Raw genomic sequence first — 19,119 nt, 5'->3', positions numbered from 1 at the left:
GGAAATCTCTTCTATTGTTTCTATTCCGATCTGGTGAATATGAGAATGTGTGTGCGCGGTTTGTTGCGACGACTGACAGCGGGTTTGACAGCAGCAGCAGCAACAACATTAGCGAATATGTATTGAAAAAAAAAAACATACATTAACACGCGAAGAGGAATAGTGTGAGCAAGAGATCAAGACACATAGAAAGAGAAAGAAAAGGCAAAAATCACACGATAGAAAAGAACTAGGAGGCAAAAATCGTGAGTAATCAATTCGCGCAACAATTTTTGGTGCCCATTTCGGTGCGTGTGTCTTCTTCTTTTTTTGCCTGGTATGCATATAACCCTCCGCACACAGAACACCCACGGGTTTTTGGGTGTTTTGGGTCGTGATTTTGTTGTGTAGTGAGTGTGCGTGATCCGATTCGGTGCAACCCCAGAAACAGTATATAAAGTTTCCTGCAGAACATAGAGGCGAAAGAATTGTTCCGCAATCAAAGTTCCTTTAAAGCCATTTCATCGTCATCATCCCTTAAAGTTGGGTTCCGGTCGAATTGTAAGAATTTGTTCTTTTAATTTCGTTTCTTCTCTTTTTTCTATCTGTCATGCGTAGCGAACTAGCGCACACGAGCGCATAAAGGCGAAGACCATCACAGAAGGAGAGAGGGACACCGTCGTCGTACCAAGAACGAGTCGTCATATAATGATAGTTTAAACAATATACACACGCACTCACACATACATAAGAACGTAGTAACAAGCACCCTTTTGAGCTAGCAGCTGGAAGGTTGCGAGGTTGTTTTGGGGTTGGTTGGCACGACCGATTCCAATCACAAAACCCTCATCCCCCACCACCACCCATTCCATCACGATCGGCGACCTTCACGTGTTGTCTGTTCGATGCGTATTGTTGCAAACTGTGAGCTGCACTTGCACCTGTCCGTTCCCATCGCGTACGCCACCACCATCATCAACCAGTGATCGGTTCCCGTCTCTCATGGAGAGATTCTCTAATGCTACATCATAATTGCTGCATACCGACATGTGAGTAGAACGGATGGGCAATTAAAACGGCAGCCGGGAAAGCGAGCAATACCTCGGAAAGGTGGTGCCGAGGATCACGGGATCGTTTGCTTGGCATGCTAATGACCGTTTCGATGACTATGTGCTAGCAGTAAGACTGATCGTACTTTGTGTCAAATATTGCGAATCAAGAGTAGTTTTTGTCCGATATGATGTTTGTGGCACAGGTGAACTAGTGTAAAATGTAGGCAACGTCTACTTTAGAGCATGTAAACAGTTTCCGAGCTGTGTTCCAAGTATACCAATCATTACTCTACTTAATTTTGGTAACTTTTCGACGATAATCAGTTTTACCCACCCCATACATGCTCGTGATAGCGATAAAATATTAAAATGCTCTCAGAAATTAGTTCGATGTACGATTTGTCACATACAGCAATGTCGAAATGTGCAAAGACAACAACGATTTCTCCTATAGCTTAATATTTATCCAATAGCTTCCGGTGATTGCTCAACTTTCGATTAGTCACACTTGTTCTGTTCTAAGAAATGTTCATTTAGACAACTAGAAATTCTAACACGTCGATTTCGTACATGTCTTTTGTCCACAATAACCAGCACGAGATGCGATACTTAACAAGGAACTTTAACGCCTTCGCCTGCTGCTGTTCGCTACTGCTCCTACCACTAGGGGGGTTGGCTGACGCAGAAAGAGGCGGTGCTGAAACCCCGGCGAAGGCACCCATCCACCAACATCAGCACCAGCCACAATCAGCCTACCAGCAACCACCGAACAGCAACAACAAACTCCATCAACCAACGGTTGCATCCCACCACCATCAACCTTCCCAGCACCATCCGGATGTACCGCCGGCCCATTACCATCAGCAGGTGCCACCGCCCGCGCCACCACCCTCACCACCACCGTCACCGGTCCCAGAACGGGCCCTGTCCCGTCAGCAACCATCGTCGCTGGCCACCTCACCCCAGCCGTCCGCCCAGCAATCGTCCCGACCGCTCGAAACGCGCAACTCCTACACCGTGCTGAGCCAAGCGATGTCCCAGGCAGTGCACCACGAATTCGGTATGTATCCACTATTGCTGGCTTGTTGTTCGTTGGAGTTTTTCCTTTTTCTTTGTTTCGTTTCATGGTTCAGTTTCCCTGCCTTGTTCCTGTTTTGGGGTTTTTTTTTTAATATTATTGTGGGCGCGGGAGTGTCCAGCGCTTGTGCGGCCTTATCCGTTCCATTTTCAGACTGTCGCAGAAAAGCATGATTGCTTCATCTTCTACCTTCTTATTACTTCCATCTCACCTATAATCATCTGACAAACGTTTCATCCTCTTTCCATCCGGCGAGAAGTACGAAACGCGCCCTAATGGCGACACCTAAATATCATAATTTTACCGTTTTACACACATTTCAGCTTGCTCGCGTTTATTGCAATGTGTCATCAAATTCATCAGAATTATGCAATTCAGAATCTTCGTGTGTAACGAGAAAGGAAAACAGGCGGAGGGGTACAATCTTCATATTTCGCTATAATTTACTCGGTTTGGACTCACTTATGTTAGTCAGTGTGGTTCAATCGTCAATTAATTTACTGTTTGACTTCATTTATCGAACTTGTGTTGAACTTAGATAGATAGAGATAGAGCCAAGAAAGGAGCTTAAAATCCAATTAAATTTAACGTAGCACATACGTGATCACGATTCTCCATACAACCATGAGAGTAGTTCGACGTGCCTTTTAGCTAAGTCCGATAAATGGAGACAAACAATTATGTAAATAAGATATTGATAGGTGAAGCTCTTCCAAGGTGTGTCGGTCACCTTTGTAGTGTTCTTTTTTTTTTACTTTACTTCAACTTTACCTCGATTTTGCCTTAATACATCAATCGTAACTGTGTTAGTAATATTGTAACCAGTACGACAGAGGAAGTATCGTTTAAAGTATTCTGTTAAAGAGATGTGTTGCTTTCGCTAATTGTGCACCTGCTGTATGTAAGCAAACTTTGCGTTGTGTATTCCACACTATCCGGTTGCACGTTTTCTTGTACATTTCTTGAACGTTCAAGAAAGAGCACACAAATTCACGTATTTTGTTTGTTTTTGTATACACTTGATAATAATCATGCTAGCGAAGGGAGGTTCAAATGAAGATTTAGAGTTATAGATAAAAATGGCAACATTTTAGGAGCAATTCTAATATTTTCATTCTCAACTTTCACGTTAACTGTCATACTTGTTTTAATTTATTTCCACCCGTACAAAAACTCATGTATGCGCTTGTGTGTGTTTGCATTTGAAGCCCACAAAAAGGTCAATGAGTGTAACCTCTCAAAACTAATCGTTTACCCTGCTTTACATCATTAGTTTATGTTTCCGGCACATTAAGGGAATTGATTGTACGCGCATTCCTCAATTAGGCGTCCCTCAAGACATTAAGCGTCCCATTAGACCTACCGGGTACGGTGAGCCGTGGCGCCGAAACGGTAGCTAATTTACTCGGGCATATAATCGTGCAGAAATTGTGCACCTATATTAAATTTAGGCCCCGGAACAATGGTTGGTGGCCCACCAACCAGGAAACACAATCCATATGCAAACTGCCTTGCAAATACCACGCTCGCGTACAGGAGCATATTTATCTTGTACATCTTTTATCCGGTTTACGAAGGCGTCGTCGTAAAAGTGTATTTCAAGTTAGTTATATACGGTGGTTTGTTTGTTTGTTTGCGCATGAAGCTACCGCACTTTTCCCTGCTCGATATCTGAAACACGGTTTGACGTGAGCGGGCGTGCTTGTGTCCCTGGTGTATATAAAAAAAAACAGCGGAACCGAGCGGCAGTTTTGATAGCGACACAAGGTACGACTTTAATTAGCCAGTGTTTACCTGGTGTAAACGTCATAAAAGCAAACCAAGATGCTATTATGTGAGAGATATTTAGCGGGTAGCCGGGATGTCTTATCGGATTTGGATATGCACTAGGGCCTAGGGAAGGTAGTCACGTACAAACAAACGATGGCCGCTGATCTCGTCCGGACATATCAAATGACCAATGGGTACAATGTGTGCAGCCAAGGGGATGGAGATCGTTTCGGTTGCGGATCGTTTCATCTTCACGCTCGATGCAAATGTGTCTAGCGTTTCCAGGTTTCGGTCTTTCACATATGTGCAAATTTGTAAGATGAAGTACAATCGGCGACGATCACAATTTAATTTTTCGTATATATTGTTATACAAGCACCTTTTTTAAATTTAAATCACAAAATACTTTCTTGTTCATTGGCACAACAACCTCAAATGCTCTCGGCCTGTCTTTTCTGCCCTTTTTTTGACTTTATTTACTCGTAGTCGGATAGTCAGTCCTTCGTACGGATGATTGACCCGGATGGGATTTTCGATCGGTCCTGTCGTGTGAAGACCGTCGTCGCTACCAATACACCACCGGACCGCCCCACATAAAATACTTTGCTGGGTGTTTTTTGTTAATATAAACAAAATATTTAAATTCTTATTTAAGTCATAGAACTATAACACGTTCAAATTCTGTATGCATTTGAATTTTGCTTATACCAGCACGGAAAACCTTTCTTTCGCAATCCAACCTGGTTCGATGAACTGACGGAAGGAAAATTGTTCATCACCTTGTCCGTTGGCAAACAAGCGTGTATGGTCATGGTCGCCGGTCGATAAGGTTAAATTAAAAACAATTGAAAATAATTGAATATGGCTGGTTCGTAATAAGTCTTTACCTTGTTTTTGTTCGTTTCATTAGTCGCTGTGACGAAGGTTTGATAACTTTATAGCGTAGATGTTAGTGACTGACGACCTTTCACGACATCCTTATGACAATTTATGTATATTTGATATATTTTTAAGCTGTACAATATATTTGATTAACGAATGCAGTTCCATAAGCTACAGATTAACCTTTACAGCTTACTCGCATCGTAAATCTTGTTGTCGGCGGTGAATGTCGTATAACTTACGATATTTGATCCCGGGCACAAACATTCTCAATTAAACTGATAAGATTCCCTCCTGCGATTGTGTGTTTGTTTTTCTTTAATTTGTGTGTGTGTTTGTGTATTATTAACAGCCATAATTTCTTGACCAGTCACACCAGTTTGCCGCTCTTACGTGTATGTGTGCTACATTGTTTGAAGCTTATCATTTTGAAAAATCAAATAAACAAATTTGATGCTACCGTACCTTTTTTTTTTCGTCGTCCACAACCATCACCCAACCGAAAAGCGGGTACTGGTATGCCCCGTCGGATCGTACACACTGTTTGTTCGTGTTGTGTTCCAGTTTGCGCAAACACCCTACTCCCCCCTGTGGCCTGTTCTGTCGACGAAGCGTATCAACAAATGAACCAAAAAGTGGAAACAAAATGACTGACTTAAGTCCTAAGATTTTTTATTTCTCATTTCAGGCACGTACGGTAGTGGGGCGTTGGCCGGTGGGGAGGCCTGCACCATCGACGACATTGACTGTCTGGCGCATCACGACCAACTGGGCATGGAGGCAATCCGATCACTGCATCGGCAGCTCGATGATGATGATAACGGAGACATCGATCTATCTGAATCTGACGACGTAAGTATTCCCTTAAGTAGGAGTAAGTAGGAGCCCTGTGATGCTAATTGTATCCGTTTCTTGTTTTTGTAGTTTTTACGAGAAGAACTGAAGTACGACTCGGGGTACGAGAAGCGACACAAGGCATTCCACTTCAACGACGACATGCACATCTCGGTGAAGGAGCTTTGGGAGGCTTGGTTACGGTCGGAGGTGCACAACTGGACGGTGGATCAAACGACCGAATGGCTGGCGCAAAGCGTCCAGCTGCCACAGTACGTACATTTGTTCCGTCTGCACAAAGTCACCGGGAAGGTATTACCCCGGTTGGCCGTCAACAACATGCACTACGTGAGCAATGTGCTCGGCATCAAGGATCCGATCCACAAGCAAAAGATAGCACTGAAGGCAATGGATGCCGTACTGTTTGGTCCGCCACGGGGTACGTTGCCGATTGGTTGACTGGTAAATTACGTGAATTGAACGTTTTGGTTTCTCTTTGTCGTTGATGCGCAACAGAAACTGGCACGCGGTGGAAAGACTTACTGCTCGTGACGCTGCTGCTGACCGCAATCATAGGCAGCTGGTATGCCTATCATCAGAACAAGAGCGCCAAAATACACATTCGCCGCATGGCGAAGGACGTCGAGGGTTTGCTGAAGGCGGAAGTAGCACTGAAAGAGATGCAGAAGGTAGGCTTTGGGGCTGTAACAATAAACCATCAAATAGGAGCCTTCCTTTTATAAAAATTTAACCTTTTTAGGAACTGGAACAAGCCCGGATCGAGCAGGAAAACGTGGGCAAGGAAAAGATGGACCTCGAACGGAGGCTCCGGGAAGCGCCGACCCTGTCCTCCTCCAGCTCCGATCTGGAGCTGCAGCAGCTGAAGCAAGAGATCGAGGTGCTGCGGTCGGAGCTGAACCGGGCCGAGGTGGAAATACATGACCACTGCTGGACGCCGCCGCAGGGTCTCCAGAGCTGGCTGCAGCTGACGTACGAGCTGGAAAACAAGCACCACATCCGGAAACGCATCATGGCGGAGAAGCAGCTCGAACAGGCGCGAGAAGCGTGCGAAAAGCTGCGGAAGAAACGGTCCAGCCTGGTCGGTGCGTTCGTGTCGACGCACGGCAAAAGCATTGACGATGTCGACCGAAGCATCGTGGAGGCGCGCAACGCACTCAACGACGTGACGAACGATCTGCAGGAGCGGATGCACCGGTGGAAGCAGATCGAAACGATGATCGGGTTTAGCATCGTTAACAACAGCGGTATTGCGCACCTGGAGAACCTGCTCTACAACCGTAACGGTGTCGCTGGCAAAACCTATCGATGTAAGCACACCTTATTTGCGCACTTTTGGTGCCCACTGCATTTTCCAGTATTGCTGTTTTTGTTGTTGTTTTTTTCATTTCCATTCGGACTCGTTTTAACTTTGTAAAAGCGCTTTTAACTGGGATCCTGTCTGTAACATACTTATATTTCCTTTCTTATCCCCTTTTTTTTTTGGTGGGGGCATCCCCATCCGTCTCTCTCTCTCTCTTCTTAACACCAATCATCACGCGTCAACTCCTGTCCCAACTGGCGCAGCACGACTGTCGAGTAGCCAGGACGATCTGGACGATGATTCCGTGCAAGGTAAGCCGATCAGCTTTGACAATTTTTCTATGTTTTCGTCGGAATAACAACACCCGGCCCGGCTCCCCTTCCAAAACAAAAAAAAAAAGAAAAACAAAACAAACAAAGAAATACCATGTTTCCAACGCCAGCACAACGACGCCCATGTGGTGCATTTCCGGCTCTGTGTGTGTGCTGCATCCCGGATGTGTTTCGACGACGGTTTCCGGACGTGTTACTACTTTGTTTTGTCGTGTTATTATTTTCTTCTTTATTAAGTGTTAATTGTACCGCATTTTATAGTGGTGGTTTCTTCGCAGTTTCTTTGTTTCGTATGTTATGGTTTTTGTGTTTTTATTTTCTAATTGAAACCCCTTTCCAAATTGCTCCCGTGTTTTTTCTTTTGTTTTTATTATGTCCTTTTAATGTTGCATTAATGGTACTGTGCCACAACAAAATATGCCTTTTCCTTTCCCACCAACGTTTCCCATCTTCCATTTTGCGTTCCGTCTTTTTTCCCCCACTAAAGGGCAACATAACAGAAAACGATTACATACGTTACAATATACCTGTTAGTATGCCATAATATATTCCTGTTTTATCTGAAGATCGAGCAGTGCAAGAAGAAGCAAAGGCAGAAACACCATTCTAATAGGAATAGCTTGTCTTGAGTATTTATATCAGCGATATTTAGCCGCTTGTACGCGTATGACTTAAGTTGTATGTTTAAAATTTGGAGTTAAAATGCTTAAACTGTGTTTTTTTTTTGTTTCGTTTTGTTTTGGGTTTTGTATTTTTACGTTAAGAGCTGGACGGATACTGACGTTTTGCAACAGTCGCTCTGTGATGTTCCAAAGGCGGGCTAAGATAACCGTAGCGCTAATACGCAGCGAACGAAACGGATTCGATGTAGGAAGCAAAGAAGCGCAAAGAATCATTATTATCATCAGTCATTAATTTATGCTCCTCACACCTGTTCCTGCATCCTTCTTCTTGACCAATCTTCGACCACTTTATACATGTGAGATGGTAGGAGAAGTTTTCTAACTTTTGTGGCCCATTACCATTGTTGACTTAATGCTGCTTGTTTTTAATTTCGTCTGTTTTTCCTTATGCCAAGTTGCTTTTTCCGATTTTATGAATAATAGTCATTTGTTTTTACTTTAAACTTTGCTCCGCTTATTTTGTGATATTTATGTGCTGTAACACGTTCGTGTTTCATGGTACTTGTTTCAACACAATCGTTTGCCGTCCATGCTTTGGGCTACTTAATATTCTCAATCTCGTTTTTTCCCCTTTTTGTTGCTGCTTGGTTGCAAATTTTTATTCCGCAAATACAGCGCATTAATTATTTTTTTTCGATTACTGTACAAATGGTCTTTTTTCCTGTATTAGTAGGAAAACTTTTAATACTCTTCCATTTGTTTTGTGTATTTTTTATCTACTTTCCCAACTGCTATCAAGCTGTATAGTTTTGTGTAACGATTTGGAAAGATTGTTTTAAGAAAGAAAGGATGCTTTTGTACGTTTGTATTACAGTTTATTTATTTTATTTGTATCCCTCCAATAACTATTTTAAATATTTCATACTGGCTAGTATTTCGAACATAAAGCGACACGCTATAGTTTTTTTTTTACGAAATATGGCTTTCAATTGTATTGTTATTGTGATGTGTAATGTGTTTCGTGTGCTTTTGCGAAACCAAAAATGCTAACTTGAGTTTCGTGTTCGAAATACCTTTCCTCATCATTTCTCTACCTATGCCTTTTCCGAGTTGCCGTACAACTTCTCCCTCTCTGTGTCCATTTTTCATTTCCATTTCTCAAAAAACAACAAATTATCGAAATATTAAAAACGAATTAAATTTCGTTTACGTAACGATGTAACACTAAATAGAACTACTTAAGAAGCGTGCTGTTATGCAAGATTGAAAAAGAGAAGAAGAAGAAAAAAACATGAAAAGCGCAAAAACCCAGAAAAGCGGTCGAAAAACATGAGGAAAATGATCGTTATACGCGCTTGCCCCCTTTTTAATGATGAGTCGCTTATGCCGTTACACGTTTAGTTTATGTTTATGTTCTGTTCTGTACCTTCCCTATCGCTATCGTTAGTAACCATCTGCCCGTACTGAGTTTGTCGGTCAAATTCGCATATAGACACCGTAAGCGAAAAGTTATAAATAATAAAACAAACAGGCAAACCAACACGGAATGTTTGTTGATTATTCGTTTACCCATACCTTTAGCGCCCTTATGTTTTTTTTTTGTTAGTACTTCTGTTTATACTTTATTAAATTTTCTCAATTGTTCGTGTGCGTGCGTGTATGTATGTGTGTGCGTGTGTGGGAGTCGGTGTTATGTGTGTATATGGTTCTTGGTTTGACTTCTCTATTTGTGTGGAAAAAGATTCGGAAAGGAGATTAGAACTGCTCATCTTATCTGCTAAATAATTATCAAATGAAAAGAGTACTGCATACATACAGGGGTACCAGACAAATAATTATTTGAAATCAAACACGCAATCTCCTACATGTTGAATGTGTGTAAACCGTATCAAGCAGAGTATGTTATGTGCGTTAGCTTTCGCGTACTGTCGCAACAGGCTCTGTTAACTTCTGTCCTCTTCCATGGAGCTAGTAGATGACAGTTATCAAATATGTTTATAATGTATTTAATACTAATAATACGTTCTAATACGTACCACAAATCGCAATATTTTACTTTTTTAACTAAAACACACAAACACACACACACATCTATACACACAAACACGCGCATAAATGTTCCTGAAAGCTTGCTAACTGTTAGTCAAAATGGCGCGCGCATGATGGAGCCGCGGATGCGTACTGTTTTGGAAACACGTGTCTGTTCGTATCCGTATCCACACCGTATACAGCGTTACAACAGTATTTTGGGGAGGTATGCTCTATAAAAGCCAATGACGTTACCTGTTCCGCAATGAGCCTCAGGAGGTAAGAGTACGAAATTGCAGTAAGAATTAACTTAATCTGTCTCTTCCGGTTTGCTTCTTTCTCTTTGCACACAACCCCACCCTCCTCTACCATCCCTCCTCCTTTCTGCCACATACGTACAAACGCACATGCACATGCAAATGAATCTGTTCACCCCTTTCGCTACAGGGTGTGATGTGCGTGGGTTTGTATATGCGTGTGTGTTTGTGTTGCGTATGTGTAGGGAGCTTTTCGAAGGTGTTATTAAACCTATGAGATACTAACCACATGTGCTTTGTCGGAAATTTAGGGTAATGTTTTGTACCGAACGCCTGCCCTTTTTGCCGTCTTTTGCTTTTTTTGCTTTGTTTGCCTACGCATATTTTTATTGTTACCTAATTCTATCCCCAAAAGCTGTTGCATCTGTTTGGATGGGTGTGAGTGTGAGTCGGTTTGTGTGTGTTTGTGTGTTTGAGTGGCTTTGCTTATTACTAATAAAGCCTGTGGAAGTGTTGGGATATAACTTAAGAACGAAAAGCAGTACGGTTACTATGCTTCATTAGAACTTATGTTAATTGTTATTCTATGTACAGTGTAAGATAACTCTGGGAGAACGTGACCATACATAAACTAAACGTAACAAGCAACTTATCAGAAAAGTGTAAACGATTCATTGGCCACATAACAACGCGCATTCTATAACACTTTCGGTCCTATTTTCGCGCATGTTTCCAATCCCTCGCCCTACTGCCCTATTCTGCTGGGTGTCCGGACTGTGACCACCCCAGGACCAGGGGACCGAGGTGTTGGCACATAACAATATATTTAAAGGAACTAATATTACAAGGAAACCCCGAAAACAAGTCCAGTAGTGAGTTACTCTCCACACAGCCATGTTTATTAGAGGGCCCTCGGTGAGTCAAGTCCCGTGACTATATGACGTGACGTTACCGACTTGGACACACGTTGAAGTCTAAATTGTTCGCTTTAGAAGATAAAAGAACATCAATATGCACACAAATATCCAAATTGCGCTACCTTTACTGAGTCGTGTTCGAAGTCATCGTCGTTTCCTTGAAGGCACGTTTTATGACAGTTTCACAATTTAGCATAGGTATTGTTAATTTAATGATAAATAGATGACCCGGTTTGTAATGCAAATGAGTTACACGCGAGGTGTAATTTAATTACGAGATTATAATCACCGCTATAAATAACTAGCTTTATTAGCGGTACACAAACAGAGGAATGAAATCTGTTTGCACTGAACGGAATTTGTTGCAAGTTGTAGCATATTCGATATTATCGTGTTGATGATTCAGACAACAATTGATTCTAATTATTGACAATAACTTTAATGCTATTATTTCTTGTTCAAAACGAAATTTGTTTCCATTTTCGCTCCAATGTAAATAAATCTGTCGCTAAAGCATATTTTAATACTCACAGCAGGCAAAGGCACTGCGTCTACTTATGGCACACAACAGCCAAGCACATCATTCTTGAGATCATGTACTTCCATACACTCGAAATTTTCGGAGCTTTTTTCATTTTCTTTACATTCACATGACAAGACACAAACCTTAGTCCCTCCCTATTCCCTCCTACAGGCTACCTTTATTTACGTTTTAGTTAAAATACTTTTATTTTACAAATAATGCTTACTTTCGATACAAAACCTATTTTGTTCTGTAATTTCTACCTTTTTGCTTTTTTGTTGTTTTTATTGTGCAAAAAGAATCAAATTATTATATTAAACTTTGATTTTATTTTTACTATGAATTATTATTTTGAATTAAGTTATAGCAAATGCTATACATTTACTAGATTGAAATTTTGTTATAAATAATTTCTGAACAAGTTTCATGTTGCTAAAAAAATAATATCTGAAATGATTAGTTGCCATTCTCATGATAATATCTGATTGAAGGTTAGCTTTGCTAGCGATAAAAAAAAGAGAAACAAACTTTCAGTCTTTAGTTAGTTAACAACATGAAACTGTTAAAAGGACAACAATTTAAATATAAAATATCAAATAGAAAAGTGAAAGGTGCTCAACAGATTCGAACAAAAGTATGGCAACAACAACAAAGTACACAACTGCATTATTAACATTAACCGTTGCAATATTGCCAAATCCGTAGATTGGTTTCATTGTGTGCGATAAGTCGGTGCATCGTATGGTTAAAGTTCGAATGTGTAGCATTATTCCTGTTCACCTGTACTATTTGCTACCTTATCTTTTTATCTACCCCCCCCCCCACATAATTCTGTATTTCGTTTCATTTGTGTTTAATTTCATTTGAATTTTGTTCTCTCTTTTTCTCTTACCACTTTCCACCTGTTTGACCCCACCCTCGTTTCCATTTTGTCCATTGTTCATTTGGATCTCCTTGGTCATATGTACCCATGTCATCTGTAACAACCATCCTGGCAGGATATCTGGAGAGCAATTGTCGCGGTGGTCGGGACGATTCCTCCGCCAGCGATGAAGGTGACCGTGAACGCGACACGGTGACGTTCTTCCTTGGCGGTTGCCCGTCCACTTCCAACTTGCAGATGAGCGCCCTCAACACCCTCAACACCGGCATCATCGCACCGAGTACGGCCGCATCGTACTGCACGTCGGCGACCGGTACACCGACCGGTTACGGTCCAGGGAACACCAGCAGCATTACCAACACGGCCACCAGCAGTAGCGGCAGTTATCCGAGCCTTTCGAACTACTCCGTCCCAGCGCTACCGGTCGGCATCTATCCGGCACTGCCGTCCTCGTCTTCGCTGTATGGGGCGTCAAACAGTGCGGCCTTCCAATCCATCTCCCGCGAACAATCCGTCGGTGACAGGTAAGATCAGATCCCGAATCGTCCAACTCCCCATTCCAAATTCCCCAGTCCAAGCGTTTGTACTCCATCTTCTTTTTTTGTCTATCGACAACTATCATTTCCTTACGTTGATGTACGTATTTTTTTCTTTCTGTTTCTTTTACTTTCATGTGTACGTATTATCGCGCTACCTCTGAACCTGAATTCTGTGTTATCACCTGTCACATCAACACCACTCTGCAAACACGATTTTCTCTCTTTATCACGTTTCGATGCGACAACTTTATCAACGCGACTCGGACGATATGTATCGTGTGTGTTTGCTGCCGTGTCCACAACTAAACTGCAACCTGTTTTATATTGCACGACGATTTTATTCTTACCGCACAACGCATCGCTCTCTCTCTCTATCTCTGTTGTGTTTGTGTGTGTACACTTGCGTTTTGGGGCACAGTGCGCAAAGTTTGCTCGGTGACGAATGTCTGGTGTCGTCGTCATCGCCGGCAACGATTGACCGGTCCACTGTACTGCCACGGGGTAAGAAGGCTCCGGCCAAACTGCCCCAGGTGGTACCGAGTACGGTCGGTAAGGCACCGATGCCACCGCCTCGCAAAACACTATCCTCGCAGAGGTAAGTTATCTTCTCGGGCTGCCATCACACTTAAGCGTATTTTTGCAACATCGTTTTAGATTTACCGTGCAATTCGTTGCATTTGCACTAGAGCTCCCCTTGTACCCAAAAGAAAAAAAACGACACAAACCGTCCCCGACACACTTATTCCTGCAACAGTGTGAAGACAAATTCAAAATGACGCTTGCACAAACAAAACCAGACGTACGGATGATGATGATGAAAAGAAACTAATTTGGACACAAATTCAAAATAGTTATATTGCATGAAGTGGCCAACGCAGGTTATCCAGCTAAGGGGAAATCATGTCAGAGAAAGCCTGCAATGACAGGCAATGACAGGCCTTAAAGTTGTAGTACGACTAAAGAAGCGTGTGGCCTGCTAAGTAATACACGATTCGCTAATTTCCTGATAATGTTTTAAAGTAGAAAACAATTAAGTATGCTAAATAACCTACAGATGAATTCGTTCCTTTCTTAAGCCATTGTCGGTGTTAGAGGTGGAACTCACCATCATCAAAGTACGCTTTTGGGAACCAACGGCAAAGCTTCCAGAAAACAGCACAACATTATTAATCCTACAGTGACCTCTCCCCCAAAGCAAGGCTCATTCATTTTGTTCGCACTATTCCATTTTCTCACACCCGTTCTTTTTTTATTATTTTGTGTACCCGATTTTGTGTATTACGTTTGACATCTCTTTCAGACAGCAAAAGCTTCACGATAAGAGTAGCAGTACTAATAGTAGCAAAAGTGATATAAACGAGTCCCTGCTCGGTGTGCTGTAGGGGTTTAATACAAGGGGATATAATCAACTCCCCAACTCGATGGATAATTTCAAAGAGAAAATGTTTTTGCTCTCGAAATCGAACAATAAACCCCCCCCCCCCCCCGATTAGCATGTCGCGCGCACATTCGAGGCGCGACTTTGCAGATTAGTTAGTTTACAAATAAAATGCAGGCAGACAAAGATAAACAGAAAAAAACCCAAAACCACCACCTCAAGATGTGCACACACAAACTCCTGCCCGGAACGGTGCAAATTATCAACATACGAAAAGATGCGTGCCGTGAGTGTCCTTATCTTACGCATATTGTTTTCTTCTTCTTGTATTTCGTTACGTTACGCTCCTCTGTTAGCTCCACTGCAAAAAAAAATAACTGCTTGTATTAGATGTGTTTTCTCTTTTGTCATATCCTTTCCATTTCGATGCTGTGTGACAAAATGAATGCCTTCCCGTTACTACTGTGTTATTGTTGTTATGCATTTTATTTTTGCTTTGATTTACTTTTGTTATTTCACTGTCAAGCGGCACATTTTTATCATTGTTCCCTGCTGTATAAAGTATTTGTTTCTTCCATTTTTATAAAGGGTGTAAAACAACATAAGTTTATGTTAAAAAAAAAACAAACTTTTCGAATACCTTTTAAAACTCGTTTCGACTGAGAACGGTGTGTTTATTGTTTCTATTCGTGTTAGCTCATTACTTTTGTTATACTTAACCGTTTCTTTTGTTCGATTTTGAGTTGTTTATGTGTTGTTCAGAATTAATTTAATCTACAGGTCGAAATTTAAAACGAAATGTTAATCAATGTTTGATAGGATATGAAAATTTGTTATACATTTATAAACAATTGAAGTGCACTTCAGTGTGCAAACGTAACATTTTCTGAAAACAAACCAAATGAAGTAGTCGAAAATTGTATCCAGAAGTGAAGGCTATCAATTCCTAATCTCGGTTCGTTCGCTTAATTTTTTTTAGCCTCTTTCAAATGGCCCGAGCTGATAGCACGGACCTGGTCACCCTGGAATCCCCAACGGTACCTGTTCCACCGTCAGCTTCAACAGTCTCGACGCCCGCGTCGTTCGCTCCGGTCGGTGCCGCCGGGCCCGTCGGCTACCACCAGCAACTACCGCAGCATCAGCAGTATCTGCAGCACCAGCAACAGCTCCAGCAGCGGTTCGTCGACGGTAAGGTGTCACAGCAGCAGCCGCAGCAGCATCAACAGCACGGGAAGGATGTATTCCAGCCTGCTCGGCGAAACGGAGGCGGCGGCCAAAAGTCTGCGACGATGGCCGTCGGAGACGCAGTCGCTCCCGTTGGTGCCAGCGCCCTGCAACAGCCCGACGATACCGGCTCGACGGACTCGTCCATCTTTGACGAGGACGTTAAGAAGCGCCCCAGGAAGCTGTTTTCTTTCGGGAAGCGCTTTGCCAAGTCGAAGAAACAGCAATAACGATAGTAGAGGCCTCTGCAGCAGCAGCAGCAGCAGCAGCAGCGACGGCAGCAGCGTCAAACACAGCGACACGGGTACGATAACGAACGGGGAAAACCACCAACAACCGGACACGTCGTCCGGTCAGCGACGACGACGACGACAGCGACGACGATGGTCACCACGGCTCGGCGAGCCGACTGTGGGTAGTGACAGCAAACGGTCGACAGTGCCCGTCGACGGACAACATTTGACATAGTACTTCCGTTACTTAGGTTGTAAGGAATATATAGGTTAAGGCTTTACACTTTAAGCGTACACGGCTCTGGGAACATATATTAGAACGAATCATACACACACACATACAAACGGCGATAGCTTACCAAAAAGGAAATGAGAATGTTCGAACGTCACCTTCGCATGCATTCTTTTTCATCACCTGCATACAGACATCTTTGACCAATTGTTGTTTGATTGATTTGACCAATTGATTGTTCTTTTTTTTACGTTTTTAGATGAACTTGAAGCGAAATGGGAGCGCAAAAAAAAACGAACGAAACATGTTTAATTTAATTTTTTGTCTTCACAGAAGCTTCCGGCAGTTGTTTAAGTTGGTTGCCTTTTCTGTATTCTAATTGCTCTGTTCTAAACTGTCCCCCCCACTCCTACCCCTTCCCTATTAGCCCGTCCGTATGTGTGTACGTGTGTATGTGTATGCAGTTATTATTTCTCCTGCACAAAAAAAAACGGGCAGCAGAAGCGTGCAAGGCACGTTTTGCAAATCGATCGGTTGTAGCAATTAATTTAGATAGGCAGAGTTATAGCAATGGGAAATTAAAACGGGGAAATTTTAACCAGTTAGCCAATCGCAGATAAATGCCTGGGAGACGTTGTACACGATTACACCACATGCACGGAACGTAGATAAAAGGAAAAGCAATTATACACATCCACAAAATGCACTCACACAGTAAACTGTTATCTGAAAAGTCTGACAAAACAATTCTAAGTGGTCGCGAGATGACCCACGGGGAAGGAAATTATATACAACAACCCTTCCAAACACAACGCGATGAAGTAGGTGTATATGAATGCGTGAACGAACGAGAGCGAGAAATAGAAGAGAACAGCTATTTGCATGGTAAAAAAAGAGTCAATAATCAACTAGTAGAATATAATAGGAAAACAACAAATTTACATTAAAATAAATATGAAAGGCAAAACATTACAAAAAGATCAAACAAAAAAAGCAAAAAAAAGAGAGAGAGATAAAGAGTGCAATGATCAAAGGTAAACCCGATACAAAATGGTTAAAGTCTTCACAGTAATGCAAGGACACTAGCGAGGATATCGAAAATGGAACTCGAACTCGAAGTGCTCGAATTGTGGTTGTGTTTGCTTTGCTTTTGAACCGCTATGGAGAGCTCTTTGTGTCCATCTTTAGTTTGCCATTATCCATAATTGGTTAATAATCTCCACTTGTCTATGAGCACGGTAATGAACAATTTTAAAGCACACAGAGAGATGAACGCAAACAACACTCCTACTGGAAAAAAAAGCAATCTTGGTCATAAAGAGCACGCAGTTACATGTTTTGTTTTTCGCTTACTAACATAAAGAATAATTCAAAAGATGCTTTTGCTGTGCAATGCGGACAGATAGCATATGGAAAGGGAAGCATTTTGCAAGAGTAAAAGGTATATAAGGTTGATCGGTCCCACGTAAAGATTTGCGCTATACACTGATACCGAATCTCAGAAGATGATTAGGTTTTGTGGGCCGGTAACGCATCTGATCGAGAAAATATCCGAGAACTTTAGTGTAATTTAAACAAAGATCTAAAACACAGTAACAGCTAAAGGGACTTAAGGAATCCAGGTTCGGTAAGGTAATGTGATTTTTTGTAGGGGAAATGATGTCAAAATGCTGACCTCTCTCGAGTTAGCCATGTTATAGATTAATTGCACGAGGACTGTAGACGAGCCGAGCAAAAGTTGGCGGCTGCGGGTCGGAAGAAATGGCGTGATGGATAGCTTATCTATTTATTTATTGCTAAATTGCTTTGGGTTTGATTGTAGCACAGAAACGAAACAAACCAAGCGTTTAAGTGGTGTTTATAATGTCTCCATTTCGTTGCGTTTACGTTGCGCAACAGTTAGTAAGCGTAACAGTTAACGAACGCCGTTCTCACTATAGATGTTGTTTTGTTGTTGTTTGTTTATTTTTTTTACTCTGTACAAACTTCTGCTCACTAAACGCACAGTTATGTTTAAAAACAAGCAATAGCGAATCAGGTTCCTTCTGCGAGAATAAATCGCATCACAACAAGCACGCAACACACCTTAAATGACGTTTCACGTAAACTACACACACAGAAGGACAATACACACAGAATTGATTTACGCACACGCAACTTAGGGATAGCAAGGAAACGGTTTTTTTTGTTTGGTTTTAATTTTCTTTGTGGCAAACATTCCGGCACCATCGATCGGGAAGGTTCGCTGTTTGATTTTGTTTGGCCTGCCAAATACCTGATGAATGGGGTTGGGCGGGGAAGGGTGTGAAGAAAAAGAGGGCACGTGTGGGGAGGAGAGGAGAGAGAAGAAAACACCAAGACACGTAGTTACAGAATGGGAAAACTGTGTGTGTGTGTTATAAAACTGAATCCTGCTTTACTTAACAGAGAAAGAGGGAGAGCGAGAGAAAAGAAAAACGATAAGACGATCGTTTTGCGTGAAATAGGAAGTAGTGCGTAGCAAATTGCCTACGCGACGGGCTTAGAACACGATGGTAAAGCCAGTCGTGTAGGCATATAGAGATAGTTGCGTTAGTTTTTTTTGTTTTGTTTTTTTTTCTATTATTATTTTGGAAAAGATTTTAAATGTTGCCCACAATCCATGGGTGAGCATGGGAAGGAACGGTGTTTAGGCGTTTAGAAAACACTCTGTGAACACGAGCATAAGTTATGTACATATAAATAATGTGAAGGTATTATTATGTATAATGACAATTTAATAGAACGTTTAAAAAATGACACCCAGGGAGAGCAACCTCCGTGGGTGAGGTTGTTGTCCGCGTGTCTGCCCTTAAATCTGCCTTACCTCGCTTTCCTTGCCACGCCCAGGCGTGGTTAGGTGGCGAAGATGAGAGGGGACTTGGAGCTGTTATTTTTGTTTTTTTTTTCATCCGTTTTTTTTCATTTCCTCACCCACCCATCCACTCATCTTCGGTGCGTGTGGGTGTTGTGGGTATGTATGGTACAGGCAAATGAACATTAATCCAAAAGTAAT

General features: G+C 42.0%; 1 protein-coding gene across 1 annotated transcript; it reads left to right on the top strand.

Annotated features, from left to right (window-relative positions):
- The first annotated feature begins 1,601 nt into the window (after window positions 1–1,601).
- LOC128718748 (stromal interaction molecule homolog) lies at window positions 1,602–15,850 on the top strand. The gene is made up of 9 exons (XM_053812370.1): window positions 1,602–2,091; window positions 5,429–5,613; window positions 5,686–6,034; window positions 6,112–6,284; window positions 6,356–6,923; window positions 7,180–7,227; window positions 12,595–13,003; window positions 13,437–13,613; window positions 15,376–15,850. The coding sequence occupies exons 1-9, from the start codon at window positions 1,602–1,604 to the stop codon at window positions 15,848–15,850; spliced, it is 2,874 nt and encodes a 957-aa protein (XP_053668345.1).
- Window positions 15,851–19,119: the final 3,269 nt, after the last annotated feature.

This window comes from Anopheles marshallii, chromosome X (genome assembly GCF_943734725.1).
Source record: "Anopheles marshallii chromosome X, idAnoMarsDA_429_01, whole genome shotgun sequence".
NCBI lineage: Eukaryota > Metazoa > Arthropoda > Insecta > Diptera > Culicidae > Anopheles > Anopheles marshallii.
Note: the sequence above shows the minus strand (reverse complement) of the source record. Positions and strands in the feature narration are given on the sequence as shown.